The sequence below is a fragment of the Limanda limanda genome, chromosome 8, assembly GCF_963576545.1.
Source record: "Limanda limanda chromosome 8, fLimLim1.1, whole genome shotgun sequence".
Classification (NCBI taxonomy): Eukaryota; Metazoa; Chordata; class Actinopteri; order Pleuronectiformes; family Pleuronectidae; genus Limanda; species Limanda limanda.
Window position 1 is genome coordinate 5385199 of NC_083643.1, and position 15951 is coordinate 5401149.

Sequence of the window (15951 nt, forward strand, 5' to 3'; positions counted from 1 at the left end):
TTACCGACTATGGTTAGACCAAACATCTGAAGCTGAAGGTTTTCCACTGTTACTGTATATATCTGCATCGGTTAACTTTCACTTAGGGAAACAGTTTATATTAATGTGCAAAAGTATTTTTTATAATTGTTGAGACCAAATTTGTCAGATCTTTGAGTTCCAGGTGAAAACAGGCTGGTCTGTGTCAGTGGATTTTAAAGGGGTTTAAGTTTTGTAGCTCGTCATGTCCACGTCTGAAGACTCAACTCAAATGTTGAGCCAGAAAACTGAATGTTTATTTCCTATGTTTATTTTGAAGGAATAGAGGAAATTTTATTAGAAACCTGAAAACCAAAGGGACCATGTCTGTGGTGTGATCTTTACAAATGAACCATTTTCTTATTAAGTGCAAAGGTGACTGCAAACTATTGCAAATTAGACATCTTACCAAATTACACCAGTTTGTGTGAAATCAAAAGATAAACACTGTAAATGTGTCGTAAGAAGAACAAAACAAACCTTTTCATGAAAAAGAGAATTTATTGACATGTTTTCACAGGTACTTGTAGTTTGCGTTGAGATAAAAAACAAAGCTTGAGTGTGACCTCATGACTGGGTGAGCTCCATCACTTTGCTCAGGATGCTCTTCTGTCCGTATCGTACCTGCAGTGCGTTCTGCTGCCGGCTGTTCAGTCCTCCGAGCGCCGCCTTGTCCTCGATCAGCGTCCGCTCGCTGACCGCGGCGTCTCCGTACGAGCCCAGCGTGAGACGAGCGGCTTCGTGGATCAGCCACTTCCACGAGGACTTCAACTCGGGGAGACCCTCGTTGGAGAAAGCCAGGGTGATCTTCTCCTCTTCCTCGTCGTCTTCCTCCCAGCCTTCGTTTTCTTTGAAATCGGAGAACTCTTCCCTCGACATGCCCAGCACCTGAAGACGACAACAGCCATCAATAAGAGTTCCTCAAGGTTTTCAGTTTATAATCAAAGCCCTGCTGTGGTTTCTCACCCTGAGTGCCGTGTGCAGCTCTGTGTCCGTGAGGCAGCCGTCTCTGCCGAAGACAAACGCTGCCTTCTCCTGCATCATCTGACTCAGCAGGTCCCACATCTCCTCCATCAGCTGCAGGTCGGGATCAGACTGAAGACCTGCGAGGAGAAAGAACATGAGATCACTGAGGTTTCTACACTTCCTGATCTCTCTAGTGGACTCTGTGGTCACTTCCATCACCTCGTGTGGCCGCTTTGTAGAGGTTGTTGAAGGGGATGTCTGCTGTGTCGTTGTCGTTGCTTGGATACGGTTCTGTGAAGCCGTACATGTGCAGCAGCTGCCAGTTTGCCATCTGTCCGTAGGTGTTGAACACCTCCTGTCCTTTGTGAATGGGGCGAACGCAAACCATTTTCAGTGTGTCCTGAGAAAATGAAATGAAAGGTTGTTGGTTTTCAGAAAATGAGAAACTGACTAATCTATCAAATCAAGACTAGTCCCTCGGTATTAAACTGGGAGCTCACCGGTGTGAACTCCAGATTGGCGTTGTGATTCGACACATGGTTCAACATGTCCGCCATGGGAACCATCATCGGTGGGTTGGGGGCCTTCTCCTCTTCTTCATCCTCCTCTTCATCACTCACCTCCTCATCGTCTTCCTGAGGCTCTTGGAAACTACAGAGAGAAACAGGAAGAACTTAAACACACACAGCAGATAGGATTTTCACATGAGTGTGTGTGTGTGTGTGTGTGTGTGCTTCTCATGCTCACTGACCTGTAGGCCATGACAAAGGCCACCAGCTGTGTGTACAGCTCCAGTGTGTGTGTGCTGGGGTTCCAGAGGTCAGGGTGCTTGGCGATGAAGGGCAGGACCACGTCTGTGTATTCGCTGCAGATGTTCGTCAGGTCTGTGTCCACGGCCTCTGGGATTCCTGTTCCCTTCAGGATCCGGGCTCGCTCCACTTTAGACCTGAACAGGTGAAAGCTGCGTGTCACACCTCATCAACAGAAACAAGAAACGCTGTGACAGAAGCAACTCAGGGAAACGGTTTCCTACCAGAACATGGGGTGGTCCAGTGCCTTGAAGTCCGTCCACAGAGACAGGTAGGGTCTCCAGTGGGACCGGGAGGACGTGTACTCGTACAGCAGAGACAGCAGCAGGGGAACCCAGCCGGAGGAGCTCTCCAGAGACGCCTTCTCTGGAAAGGAGAGGAGACGCAGATGTTACAGACAGAGGGGAACATCAGTCAATAACTTTTATTTATTTATTATTTATTTGTAACAGTTACCTTTCTCCAGCAGAGCAGAGACCTTGGTGGTTCCCTGGTGGAGAAGAGCCGATCTGGGGATGGTGAATAAAAGTTCCCCCTCTTCTATGTCTTCCTTAGCCAGCATCCCATACTCTGCAACTGTCCCCTCTTTACTCAGGTACACCTGCAGAGAGAGGGGGGGGGGGAGGACATCCATCTTCAAGTTCTGGACCAATCAATCTACAGATAATGAACCATCTGACAGGCACATACCTTCTCACTGAGCACCAGGTTGACCGTGTTGCACCACTGGAGGAAGCTCTGCAGGGGGCCGAGCTCCGAGGCTTCATCCACCTGTCAACAACACACACAGGGTTACACACACTTGTGCTTTTACAATTATATTAAGTTTATATTACGTTTAATTAAATGATAAACCACTTAAGGTCAATCTCATCTCGTTTATAACACAAACAGAAGCTCTAACACAATCAGTCACAACCAAGGATAGTCTTACACACGTGCTTTAACACAAAAGATGCAAGGCACAGAATAGAAGTAATATTTTGTGTTATTAGTAAGAAGCAGGATGTTGTAAGATTAATACAAGATGGTATATTGCATTGAGATGAAGCTTTGAATGACAATATGAGAAGGTGAATTCAAAATATGATTAATGTGATTCAGTTTTCACAGCTGATGAACAATCACACTGCTGCACTGATGATAAGTTTGCTAGCCCATGTGGTAATTACAGCACAATAAGCTAGTAACACACTGTTGATAGCATGCACAGCTAACACAAAGCTCAACGTGTGTGTAAGTAGCTGTTAGCATGCACAGCTAATAACGAACAGCTGAGTTTGTGCAAGAAGCTGTTAGCATGCACAGCTAATAACACACACCTGAGCCTGTGTGTAGCTGTTAGCATGCACGGCTAATTACACACAACTGAGGCTGTGTGTAGCTGTGTGGGTGTGTGTGTAGCCGTTAGCATTCGCCGCTAATAACACACAGCAGAGCGTGTGTAAGTAGCTGTTAGCATGAGCAGCTAACACACCGCTGCGTGTGTGCGTGTGTGTGTTGCGTCGCTAGCTTGTTCTTATTTTCAAAGTAATGGAAGTTTTCACCTTGAATCGTTTCGCTTCTGTTGCCATTTTGAAAATGAAACGTCAACACGTGGACGGTTCGAGTTCTGCTGCAGGTTGAGCTAGCTCGATGCTAACAACAGCTAACTACGGCGAGCGGGCAGGGACAAACGCGTTCTGCGGCCGTGTGACGCGCTTCCCTCTGATCAGTCACTGTTTCTGCAGCTCACCTGTCTGACAGGTTGTTGTTTGTTCTAATTCACTGACAAATAGCGACAGGCATCGCGGCTCGTTGGTCTAGGGGTATGATTCTCGCTTTGGGTGCGAGAGGTCCCGGGTTCAAATCCCGGACGAGCCCTCGTTTTGCCGCTAGGGTTTAAAGGTCACGGGGTTTCGAACATATGACCTTTCAGTTCTCATCTCCGAATCTACGCCGGAAGCTCTACGAATGATGTGAAGGAGGAGCTGTAAAACCACGTTGTTCTCAACTACACTTGTACTTAATGTTTCATTTTTAAACCAACTTTATTCATAATAGAAGCGTTTTAATAATTCTGTATGAAACCTGGAGTGTTTGTGATGTGTACTAGACACTATTGACAGTTCTTATTGTTGTATGAGTTGTGTTGTCGTCACAATTGTAACACAAATTGAAAACAAGGCAGCAGATCTTAAAAGAAAACCACAAGTTTACTGGTCACATAAATCTAAAAGAAAAATGTCTGTGGAAAACATTATTGAACTGAATGAACAGGTTCACTTGTGCTCAATGTTTCCTTTTTAAACTAACTTTATTTATAATATAATAATAATAATGCATTTTATTTATGCAGCAACATGAGTATGTGAAATTCAGCTAAAAGTCATTTACAATCAAATCAAAGACATGAAATAAGATTAATCAGTAAGAACAATGAAGCAATAAAACAACACCTTAGGATAAAAGCATAAAACTAGTAAAAGGTATAAAAATAAGTAATTAAATAAAGACAATGGTGTTTAAAAAAGTTATAAAAGATTTAAAGCAAGATCATAGGATTAGGTTATGACCAGTGTCTTAAAACTATCAACAGATGCTTGTCTCCTATGTGGTCAAAGTTTGTTCCAACCCCAAAAAGTTTTCAGAGGTGAAATCAAAGCTTTTTCATATCTCAACAATAGTTTTTCTTGAAACATAAGTGGATTCAAACCAAAAAAAAGTGCTTTGCCCCAAAGCTGTTTCACACATTTAGATGTAAACATTAAGGAATAAGAAGCTGAGTTTCTGAACCCAGACGTCTTCAGTGAACAACAAACAACTCAGGAATCTACCTTTCTGTTCTATTGATTTTTGAGGGGACTTTATTTTCACAATTATATTAATAGATAAATCAGCTCATGCTTCATAAAATAAAATGCTGTCAGAAGATCCTATACTACAGATAAAGAATAATATGACAGACCAACACCATCAAATACGAGTTACAATCATCTGATCAGTTTGTTTAACATGTGAAAATAAACAAAAGCTGAACACAAGCAGTTTATTTTATTCAATGTTTATTATTGTTGAAGTGTTAATTCATCCACGACTATTGTAATTAGTAAAAAACTGGGTATTAAAGATGTTTACAGGTCTGTGTCATGGCTGTCATGCAGAGTGAACAAAATAAAGAGACCACTAGAGGGTGCTGTTGGAAGAGATAAAATGTGCAGACTGCCACATCTTCACTGAAAGAGTTCAATTACAGGTCTGGAAACAAAAATACATAGATGTGAGAAGCTGTGCATGGCTCGTTGGTCTAGGGGTATGATTCTCGCTTAGGGTGCGAGAGGTCCCGGGTTCAAATCCCGGACGAGCCCTTCTTTTGACCTCTAAGGGTCTCACACAACTAATAAACGTAATATTAAAGACATGAGGAGAAACTCAAGGCTTCAGCTGATGTTTGTGAAGTTGAAAAAGCTGCACATCACTGAGTTAACCATCTTGGACTGTGATCACAACATCACTGCTCGATATACAATGTGTCTACTCACAGATTCTACCATTACCGTCAATAATCTTCTCTATCAGACATTTTCTGAAGTATAAACACTTTTTGGATCTTTGGATTACTAGGTCAAACTCAAACAACTAAAGTTAAAGTCTAAAGTGATTATATATGTTCACACTGATACAATAAATGAACTCCAAGAGGATGGTGATTGAAACATAATATCATCAGATCTTACTTTGATGATGTTGCCTATAACTAAATAAAAGTTTTATTGTCGTCACCTTTTATTCACAGCTGGGAATTCCCCTCTCAATTATCAAATAACTTTTGTTTACATGTTACTCGCTGGTTAAAGCCATTTTGTCACTTTAGAGGTGGTCAGGTTATTGAGTCAGGGGGAGGTTAACTGTAATTGAGAATTTGAAAACTGAAATGATCAATCTGTCAGTTCAGTGAATGTATGTATTGTTGATCGATAACTGCTGAATAGTAAATACTGATATGTGAAGCTGTTGTGTGTGTAAAATGTTTAATAATTCTGTATGAAACCTGGAGTGTTTGTGATGTGTACTAAACATTATTGACAGTTCTTATTGTTGTATGAGTTGTGTTGTTGTCACAATCGTAACACAAATTGGAAACAAGGCAGCAGATCAGAAAAGAAAACCACAAGTTACTGGTCACATAAATCTAAAAGAAAAATGTCTGTGGAAAACATTATTGAACTTAGTTTTAAGGATGAACAGGTCTGGGTCTATGGAGGACCATACATGACTTACATTTAAATAAATAAATAAATAAATGTAGAAATATATACATAAATAAACAAATAAATAAAAAAGGAAATAAATAAATTAATACAGAAATACGTTAATAAACACAGAAGTGTCTAAATAAATGTCTTCCACATTTCATTATTTATTTATTTAATTCCCTCATTTCAGTCTGGTATGCTAATGAGAAAGGCGGGCCTAGCCGCAGTCTCATGCAGGATTAGTCACAGTAGTGTAATGATCCAGCACATCTACTTCTGCCTTTCAATGCTGACTGGTGTCCAGTAGCTGTTTGCAGTGTTGAGCCAGTTCACCCAATCCTGCATGAGACTGCGGCTAGGCCCGCCTTTCTCATTAGCATACCAGGCTGAAATGAGGGAATGAAATAAATAAATAAATGTGGAAGACATTTATTTAGACATTTCTCTTGTTATTAACGTATTTAGTAATTTATTTCTGTATTAATTAATTAATTAATTTCCTCTTTCATTTATCTATCTATTTCTGTATTTATTTCTACATTTATTTATTTATACTTAAGTCATGTATGGTCCTCCATAAATCACGTCCATTCTTTCCAGCATGTTATTCGATGACATACAGTACAGCTACTGGAGAAGAGTGCATACACTTTTCAAAAGCTACATCTATCAAATCAATGATCAATTTCACACGGTGGCTGTGAGAGTTTAACGCACTTCTAGTTAAACACGTACAAATGAAGAGGTGAAGTACAAGTAACTCAAAGTTGTTTTGCAGTCGATATAAGATTTATTATTCGCTCACGTCATGTTGTGTTTGGCAGCAAGAACAAGTCTCTGTGGCGCAATTGGTTAGCGCGTTCGGCTGTTAACCGAAAGGTTGTTGGTTCAAGTCCAACCAGGGACGGCATTCCTATTGAAGCTGGAAACAGTGAGAATATCATGTGACGTCAACCTGACCGAACTCTAATCTCATCAGCAAATCGTGGGCTGTCAGACTGGATTTAAACTCATCTGTCCTTTCCTGTGTGTGATTGAATGATGCACAGCTACTGTAGAAGAGAACAAAAAATATGAAAATGCTGCAAATAGCTCAAACAAAATTGCAAATTGTGTGAAATGTTTTGAAACCGGAAAGGAGTCACATGATTGGCCTAAATCAGATCTGACACTGGACAACGAAACCCATGATTGGCTGATGAGATTAGAGTTCAGAAAGGTTGGTGGTAGAAGTCCACAGGTTTGTTACCAGTGAGTCCAGCTACAATAGAAATACCGTCCCTGGGTGGGCTTGAACCACGCGCTTACCAATTGCCATACAGAGACTTGTTATGTGCAATCAATCCACTATTTTTTTTAAATAATAGATCACATTTCTGCTAGAAAACAACTTTGTGTTTCTTGAGTTCTTCAGTTTCAGCGGCAGAGACAGAAGCTTCTTACAGTTTCATCCCAATGGATCGATCAGGATGATCAAGTCTTATTTTCATCCTGTTTTATTTTTATTTTAAGTTTCATGTTTAACAATCACCGGGGAAAAAAGAGTAACTTTAAGATTCAAAGATCTTTATTGTCATTAGGGTTGCAAAATTCCGGTAATTTTCCAAGTTGGAAACTTTCCATGGGAATAAACGGGAATATACGGGAATTAACGGGAATAAACTGGAAATGTTGTGGGTAATTTATACTAACTGTATTTACCTTGTCATATAGAGACATAAATATAAACATTTTGTTGTGTCATAGGCTGATTTGAGCCCTGAGGAAACTTTGGGCACTTGACTATATGCTTCTGCATCTTTGTGTCATTCTTAACATAGGTCTTTGCACAGTATTTGCAAATAAACACAGCCTTTCCTTCTACATTGGATGGGGTGAAATGTCTCCACACATGAGATAGTGCACGTGGCAATGTTCTGTAGAAAAAGATGAGAAAAAAGTTTGTAAAAAAACACTAATGCAATGCCAGAGACATAAATAGTTAGCCAAACAATTTGAATAGTCTGTAAAAATATGTTACAATTGATGGATAAATTAATGGAAATAGGCTGGATGAACAGATGAACAATCCTCAATCAGCATGCTAATATATTTTCCCGAGTAATATCATGGAAACTTACCTGACTAGTCCTGCACTCTACAGCAGGCCTCAGTAGCCCTGCTGTAGAGTGAAGCATGCTGGGAGTTATCTGTGCATGTGATGGAGGAATGCACAGTGGAGGGTTGAAACTCAACGTGCAGTGTGTGCTGCATTCCATACATCTTTAAAATAGAGTTTTGAATGATGTTTTTATTGCTCAGCCTTTAATTTGCATAGTTGTTTTTTTTTTCAAAATTCCCAAAATTCCCGAGCTTAATATTCCCGTGGAAAGTTTCCGGAAAGTTTCCGGAAATTTACCGGAAACTTTCCGCCCCTTTGCAACCCTAATTGTCATCACACTCAGGTGCAGTGAAACTATAAGAAGGTTTTATCTGAAACTGAAGAACTCAGGTGAAGTACAAGTAACACAAGTATGGAGGACCATACATGACATAAGTATAAATAAATAAATACATAAATAAATAAATAAATAAAAAAGGAAATAAATAACTTAATACAGAAATAAATAAATAAATATGTTAATAACAACAGAAATGTCTAAACAAATGTCTTAAATATATTTCCAACTGAGCAGATGTGACCAGAGAAACTCTGTGTTTTCACTGTTTCCACTGTTCTACAAAGTCACTCAGCAGCTGCTTCGCGGTGACAAGCTCAACTCTCAGTCACTGCTTCTGTCTCTCAGCGAGTGTGCTGTGAGGGGCAGAGCCCCGGGGCCTGTGTGTGTGTGTGTGTGTATAGCTCAGTGAGTTCGAGACTGAGTTTGGGACCGCCTACCTCATTTACATATGGACAATTAAAGGTCACAGGGATTCGAACATATGACCTTTCAGTTCTCATCTCCGGATCTACACCACAAGCTCGACGAATGATGTGAAGGAGGAGCTGTAAAAACCACGTTGTTCTCAACTACACTTGTGCTTAATGTTTCATTTTTTAACTAACTTTATTTATAATAGAATAATAATACATTTTATTAAGTGAAATGCAGCTCAAAGTGATTTACAATCAAATCAAAGACATGAAATAAGATTAATTAGTAAGAACACATTAGCAATGACACAACGACTAAGGATAAATGCATAAAGCAAGTAGGAGGTGTAAAAAAAAAGTAAAAAAATAAAGACAATGGTCATAGATAAAATGAAAACCAAGATCATAGGAATAGGTATTGACTAGTGTCTTAAAACTATCAACAGATGCTTGTCTGATATGTGGTCGAAGTTTGTTCCAACCCCAAAAAGTTTTCAGAGGTGAAATCAAAGCTTTTTCATATCTCAACAATAGTTTTGCTTGAAACATAAGTGGATTCAGACCGAAAAAAAGTGCTTTGCCCCAAAGCTGTTTCACACATGTAGATGTAAACCTTAAGGAATAAGAAGCTGAGTTTCTGATCTCCGACGTCTTCAGTGCAGAATAAACAACTGAGGGATCTACCTTCCTGTTCTGTTGGGTTTTGAGGGGACTTTATTTTCACACTTATATAAATATATAAATCAGCTCATGCTTCATGAAATAAAATACCATCAGAAGATCCTATACTACAGATAAAGAATAATATGACAGACTGACACCATCAAATACGTTGTTTACAAGATGTTTACAGGTCTGGGTCCTCTCTGTCATGCAGAGTGAACAAAATAAAGAGACCACTAGAGGGTACTGTTGGACCGGATGAAATGTGGAAACCAAGACTGCCACATCTTCACTGAAAGAGTTCAATTACAGGTCTGCGAGACCGAAAATACACAGTTCTGTACAGCTGTGCATGGCTCGTTGGTCTAGGGGTATGATTCTCGCTTAGGGTGCGAGAGGTCCCAGGTTCAAATCCCGGACGAGCCCTTCTTTTGACCTCTAAGGGTCTCACACAACTAATAAACTTAATATTAAAGACATGAGGAGAAACTCAAGGCTTCAGATGATGTTTGTGAAGTTGTGAAAAAGCTGCACATCACTGAGTGAACCACCGTGGACTGTGATCACAACAAGACTGCTCGATATACAATGTGTCTACTCACAGATTTTACCATTACCGACAATAACCTTGTCTATCAGACATTTTCTGAAGTATAAACACTTTTTGGATCTTCGGATTACTAGGTCAAAGTCAAACAACTAAAGTTAAAGTCTAAAGTGATTATATCTGTTCACACTGATACAATAAATGAACTCCAAGATGATGGTGATTGAAACCTAATATCATCAGATCTTGCTTTGCAGATGTTGCCTATAACTAAATAAAAGTTTTATTGTCGTCACCTTTTATTCACAGCTGGGAATTCCCCTCTCTATTCTCAAATAACTTTTGTTTACATGTTACTCGCTGGTTAAAGCCATTTTGTCACTTTAGAGGTGGTCAGGTTATTGAGTCAGGGGGAGGTTAACTGTATTTGAGAATTTGAAAACTAGAATGATAAATCTGTCAGTTCAGTGAATGTATGTGTTGCTGATCGATAACTGATGAATAGTAAATACTGATATGTGAAGCTGTTGTGTTTGTAAAAGTTTAATAATTCTGTATGAAACCTGGAGTGTTTGTGATGTGTACTAAACATTGTTGACAGTTCTTATTGTTGTATGAGTTGTGTTGTTGTCACAATCGTAACACAAATTGGAAACAAGGCCCCAGATTGGAAAAGAAAACCACAAGTTTACTGGTCACATAAATCTAAAAGAAAAATGTCTGTGGAAAACATTATTGAACTGAGTTTTAAGGATGAACAGATGTGGACAATTAAATGTTGAAATATATAAATGTGGGAATAAGTTTAACACATTGATTAATTTACTTCTGTTTTTATGTCCACATTTATTCATTTATTTCTTTATCTATTTCCACATTTATTTATTTCAACATTTATATATATATCAGCTGCTTCATGCGCAGCGCAGAGGAAGCATGTGGAAGACATTTATTTAGACATTTCTGTTGTTATTAACGTATTTAGTTATTTATATCTGTATTAATTAATTAATTTCCTTTTTTATTTATTTATTTATTTCTGTATTTATTTATTTATACTTAAGTCATGTATGGTCCTCCATAAATCACGTCCATTCTTTCCAGCATGTTATTCGATGACATACAGTACAGCTACTGGAGAAGAGTGCATACACTTTTCAAAAGCTACATCTGTCAAATCAATGATCAATTTTACATGGTGGCCGTGAGAGTTTAACGCACTGCTAGTTAAACACGTACAAATGAAGAGGTGAAGTACAAGTAACTCAAAGTTGTTTTGCAGTTGATATATGATTTATTATTCGCTCGCCTCATGTTGTGTTTGGCAGCAAGAACAAGTCTCTGTGGCGCAATTGGTTAGCGCGTTCGGCTGTTAACCGAAAGGTTGTTGGTTCAAGTCCAACCAGGGACGGCATTCCTATTGAAGCTGGAAACAGTGAGAATATCATGTGACGTCAACCTGACCGAACTCTAATCTCATCAGCAAATCGTGGGCTGTCAGACTGGATTTAAACTCATCTGTCCTTTCCTGTGTGTGATTGGATGATGCACAGCTACTGTAGAAGAGAACAAAAAATATGAAAATGCTGCAAATAGCTCAAACAAAATTGCAAATGATTATACATTTGTAAATTGTGTGAAAGGTTTTGAAACCGGAAAGGAGTCACATGATTGGCCTAAATCAGATCTGACACTGGACAGCGAAACCCATGATTGGCTGATGAGATTAGAGTTCAGAAAGGTTGGTGGTAGAAGTCCACAGGTTTGTTACCAGTGAGTCCAGCTACAATAGAAATACCGTCCCTGGGTGGGCTTGAACCACGCGCTTACCAATTGCCATACAGAGACTTGTTATGTGCAATCAATCCACTATTTTTTTTAAATAATAGATCACATTTCTGCTAGAAAACAACTTTGTGTTTCTTGAGTTCTTCAGTTTCAGCGGCAGAGACAGAAGCTTCTTACTGTTTCATCCCAATGGATCGATCAGGATGATCAAGTCTTATTTTCATTCTGTTTTCACCACATTGTGTTTTATTTTTATTTTAAGTTTCATGTTTAACAATCACCGGGAAAAAAAGAGTAACTTTAAGATTCAAAGATCTTCATTGTCATCACACTCAGGTGCAGTGAAACTATAAGAAGGTTTTATCTGAAACTGAAGAACTCAGGTGAAGTACAAGTAAAAGTGATTGAATAAAACAAAAAACATAATATCATCAGATCTTACTTTACAGATGTTGCCTATAACTAAATAAAAGTTTTATTGTCATCACCTTTTAGTCACAGCTGGGAATTCCTCTCTCTATTCTCAATTACTTTAATTTACCTGTTACTCGCTGGTTAAAGCCATTTGACCACTTATCACTTTAGAGGTGGTCGGGTTATTGAGTCAGGGGGAGGGTAACTATATTTGAGAATTCAAGAACTGAAATGATCAATCTGTCAGTTCAGTGACTCTATGTGTTGTTGATCGATAACTGATAAATAGTAAATACTGATATGTGAAGCTGTTGTGTGTGTAAAAGTTTAATAATTCTGTATGAAACCTGGAGTGTTTGTGATGTGTACTAAACATTATTGACAGTTCTTATTGTTGTATGAGTTGTGTTGTTGTCACAAACGTAACACAAATTGGAAACAAGGCAGCAGATCGGAAAAGAAAACCACAAGTTTACTGGTCACATAAATCTAAAAGAAAAATGTCTGTGGAAAACATTATTGAACTTAGTTTTAAGGATGAACAGGTCTGGGTCTATGGAGGACCATACATGACTTAAATTTAAATAAATAAATAACCCTCTGAACTTGAACTAGTTCATTTTAAGTGTGAACTGGCTCAACACTGCAAACAGCTACTGGACACCAGTCATCATTGAAAGGCAGAAGTAGATGTGCTGGATCATTACACTCCTGTGACCAATCCTGCAAGAGACTGCGGCTAGGCCCGCCTTTCTCATTAGCATACCAGGCTGAAATGAGGGAATGAAATAAATAAATAAATAAATGTGGAAGACATTTATTTAGACATTTCTGTTGTTATTAACGTATTTATTTATTTATGTATTAATTAATTAATTAATTTCCTTTTTTATTTATTTATTTATTAACGTATTTATTTCTAGATTTATTTATTTATACTTAAGTCATGTATGTTCCTCCATAAATCACGTCCATTCTTTCCAGCATGTTATTCGATGACATACAGTACAGCTACTGGAGAAGAGTGCATACACTTTTCAAAAGCTACATCTATCAAATCAATAATCAATTTTACATGGTGGCCGTGAGAGTTTAACGCACTGCTAGTTAAACACGTACAAATGAAGAGGTGAAGTACAAGTAACTCAAAGTTGTTTTGCAGTCGATATATGATTTATTATTCGGTCACCTCATGTTGTGTTTGGCAGCAAGAACAAGTCTCTGTGGCGCAATTGGTTAGCGCGTTCGGCTGTTAACCGAAAGGTTGTTGGTTCAAGTCCAACCAGGGACGACATTCCTATTGATGCTGGAAACAGTGAGAATATCATGTGACGTCAACCTGACCGAACTCTAATCTCATCAGCAAATCGTGGGCTGTCAGACTGGATTTAAACTCATCTGTCCTTTTCTGTGTGTGATTGGATGATGCACAGCTACTGTAGAAGAGAACAAAAAATATGAAAATGCTGCAAATTGCTAAAACAAAATTGCAAATGTTTATACATTTGCAAATTTTACATTACATTACATTACATTTCATTTAGCTGACGCTTTTATCCAAAGCGACTTACAATAAGTGCATTCAACCCTGAGGGTACAAACCAAGAACAACAAGAATCAAGACAGTAAAATTTCTTCGAAATAAAGCAAAACTACAAAGTGCTATAAGTAAGTGCCATTTTAGTGCTACCAAAGTGTTAGTTTTCAAAAGTGTCGTTTAGCTGAAGCAGAGCGGAGTGAACGTGCTGGTGTGTAGTGTTTGACCATGTCCTGGATGTAATTGTGTGAAAGGTTTTGAAACCGGAAAGGGGTCACATGATTGGCCTAAATCAGATCTGACACTGGACAGCGAAACCCATGATTGGCTGATGAGATTAGAGTTCAGAAAGGTTGGTGGTAGAAGTCCACAGGTTTGTTACCAGTGAGTCCAGCTACAATAGAAATACCGTCCCTGGGTGGGCTTGAACCACGCGCTAACCAATTGCCATACAGAGACTTGTTATGTGCAATCAATCCACTATTTTTTTTAAATAATAGATCACATTTCTGCTAGAAAACAACTTTGTGTTTCTTGAGTTCTTCAGTTTCAGCGGCAGAGACAGAAGCTTCTTACAGTTTCATCCCAATGGATCGATCAGGATGATCAAGTCTTATTTTCATTCTGTTTTCACCACATTGTGTTTTGTTTTTATTTTAAGTTTCATGTTTAACAATCACCGGGAAAAAAAGAGTAACTTTAAGATTCAAAGATCTTCATTGTCATCACACTCAGGTGCAGTGAAACTATAAGAAGGTTTTATCTGAAACTGAAGAACTCAGGTGAAGTACAATTAAAAGTGATTGAATAAAACAAAAAACATAATATCATCAGATCTTACTTTACAGATGTTGCCTATAACTAAATAATAGTTTTATTGTCGTCACCTTTTAGTCACAGCTGGGAATTCCTCTCTCTATTCTCAATTACTTTAATTTACCTGTTACTCGCTGGTTAAAGCCATTTGACCACTTATCACTTTAGAGGTGGTCAGGTTATTGAGTCAGGGGGAGGTTAACTGTATTTGAGAATTCAAGAACTGAAATGATCAATCTGTCAGTTCGGTGACTCTATGTGTTGTTGATCGATAACTGATAAATAGTAAATACTGATATGTGAAGCTGTTGTGTGTGTAAAAGTTTAATAATTCTGTATGAAACCTGGAGTGTTTGTGATGTGTACTAAACATTATTGACAGTTCTTATTGTTGTATTAGTTGTGTTGTTGTCACAATCGTAACACAAATTGGAAACAAGGCAGCAGATCGGAAAAGAAAACCACAAGTTTACTGGTCACATAAATCTAAAAGAAAAATGTCTGTGGAAAACATTATTGAACTTAGTTTTAAGGATGAACAGGTCTGGGTCTATGGAGGACCATACATGACTTAAATTTAAATAAATAAATAACCCTCTGAACTTGAACTAGTTCATTTTAAGTGTGAACTGGCTCAACACTGCAAACAGCTACTGGACACCAGTCATCATTGAAAGGCAGAAGTAGATGTGCTGGATCATTACACTCCTGTGACCAATCCTGCAAGAGACTGCGGCTAGGCCCGCCTTTCTCATTAGCATACCAGGCTGAAATGAGGGAATGAAATAAATAAATAAATGTGGAAGACATTTATTTAGACATTTCTGTTGTTATTAACGTATTTATTTATTTATGTATTAATTAATTAATTAATTTCCTTTTTTATTTATGTATTTATTTCTGTATTTATTTCTACATTTATTTATTTATACTTAAGTCATGTATGGTCCTCCATAAATCACATCCATTCTTTCCAGCATGTTATACGATGACATACAGTACAGCTACTGGAGAAGAGTGCATACACTTTTCAAAAGCTACATCTATCAAATCAATAATCAATTTTACATGGTGGCCGTGAGAGTTTAACGCACTGCTAGTTAAACACGTACAAATGAAGAGGTGAAGTACAAGTAACTCATAGTTGTTTTGCAGTCGATATATGATTTATTATTCGCTCACGTCATGTTGTGTTTGGCAGCAAGAACAAGTCTCTGTGGCGCAATTGGTTAGCGCGTTCGGCTGTTAACCGAAAGGTTGTTGGTTCAAGTCCAACCAGGGACGATGTTCCTATTGATGCTGGA

The 15951-nt window shown here is 38.4% G+C and overlaps 1 protein-coding gene and 7 non-coding genes across 8 annotated transcripts; 7 read left to right on the forward strand and 1 right to left on the reverse strand.

The window, feature by feature from the left end:
- Nucleotides 1-499: 499 nt before the first annotated feature.
- Nucleotides 500-3523, reverse strand: setd6 (SET domain containing 6, protein lysine methyltransferase). Its single transcript, XM_061076325.1, has 9 exons — nucleotides 3341-3523; nucleotides 2484-2564; nucleotides 2250-2394; nucleotides 2018-2159; nucleotides 1736-1930; nucleotides 1485-1635; nucleotides 1204-1384; nucleotides 985-1121; nucleotides 500-906 (listed from the first exon to the last, which is right to left on the reverse strand). Exons 1-9 carry the CDS (start codon nucleotides 3365-3367, stop codon nucleotides 586-588), a joined length of 1380 nt encoding a protein of 459 aa, XP_060932308.1. The 5' UTR covers nucleotides 3368-3523; the 3' UTR covers nucleotides 500-585.
- Nucleotides 3524-3584: 61 nt separating this feature from the next.
- On the forward strand, nucleotides 3585-3656 carry trnap-ugg (transfer RNA proline (anticodon UGG)). Its single transcript has one exon. It is a non-coding gene; the product is annotated as a tRNA-Pro (tRNA).
- Nucleotides 3657-5068: 1412 nt separating this feature from the next.
- Nucleotides 5069-5140, forward strand: trnap-agg (transfer RNA proline (anticodon AGG)). Its single transcript has one exon. It is a non-coding gene; the product is annotated as a tRNA-Pro (tRNA).
- Nucleotides 5141-6861: 1721 nt separating this feature from the next.
- Nucleotides 6862-6935, forward strand: trnan-guu (transfer RNA asparagine (anticodon GUU)). The gene has a single exon. It is a non-coding gene; the product is annotated as a tRNA-Asn (tRNA).
- A 2964-nt stretch (nucleotides 6936-9899) lies between these two features.
- Nucleotides 9900-9971, forward strand: trnap-agg (transfer RNA proline (anticodon AGG)). The gene has a single exon. It is a non-coding gene; the product is annotated as a tRNA-Pro (tRNA).
- A 1458-nt stretch (nucleotides 9972-11429) lies between these two features.
- Nucleotides 11430-11503, forward strand: trnan-guu (transfer RNA asparagine (anticodon GUU)). The gene has a single exon. It is a non-coding gene; the product is annotated as a tRNA-Asn (tRNA).
- A 2008-nt stretch (nucleotides 11504-13511) lies between these two features.
- Nucleotides 13512-13585, forward strand: trnan-guu (transfer RNA asparagine (anticodon GUU)). Its single transcript has one exon. It is a non-coding gene; the product is annotated as a tRNA-Asn (tRNA).
- Nucleotides 13586-15857: 2272 nt separating this feature from the next.
- Nucleotides 15858-15931, forward strand: trnan-guu (transfer RNA asparagine (anticodon GUU)). The gene has a single exon. It is a non-coding gene; the product is annotated as a tRNA-Asn (tRNA).
- Nucleotides 15932-15951: the final 20 nt, after the last annotated feature.

What these genes read in the sequence shown, in the direction of transcription:
- setd6 (XM_061076325.1), bottom strand. Translation starts at nt 3,367, where the DNA reads ATGGCAACAGAAGCGAAACGATTCAAG. An exon ending in CTGGACCACCCCATGTTCTG is followed by an intron (nt 1,931 to 2,017) that starts GTAGGAAACCGT and finishes TCACCTGTTCAG; the next exon opens with GTCTAAAGTGGAGCGAGCCC. An exon ending in CCAATCTGGAGTTCACACCG is followed by an intron (nt 1,385 to 1,484) that starts GTGAGCTCCCAG and finishes TCATTTTCTCAG; the next exon opens with GACACACTGAAAATGGTTTG.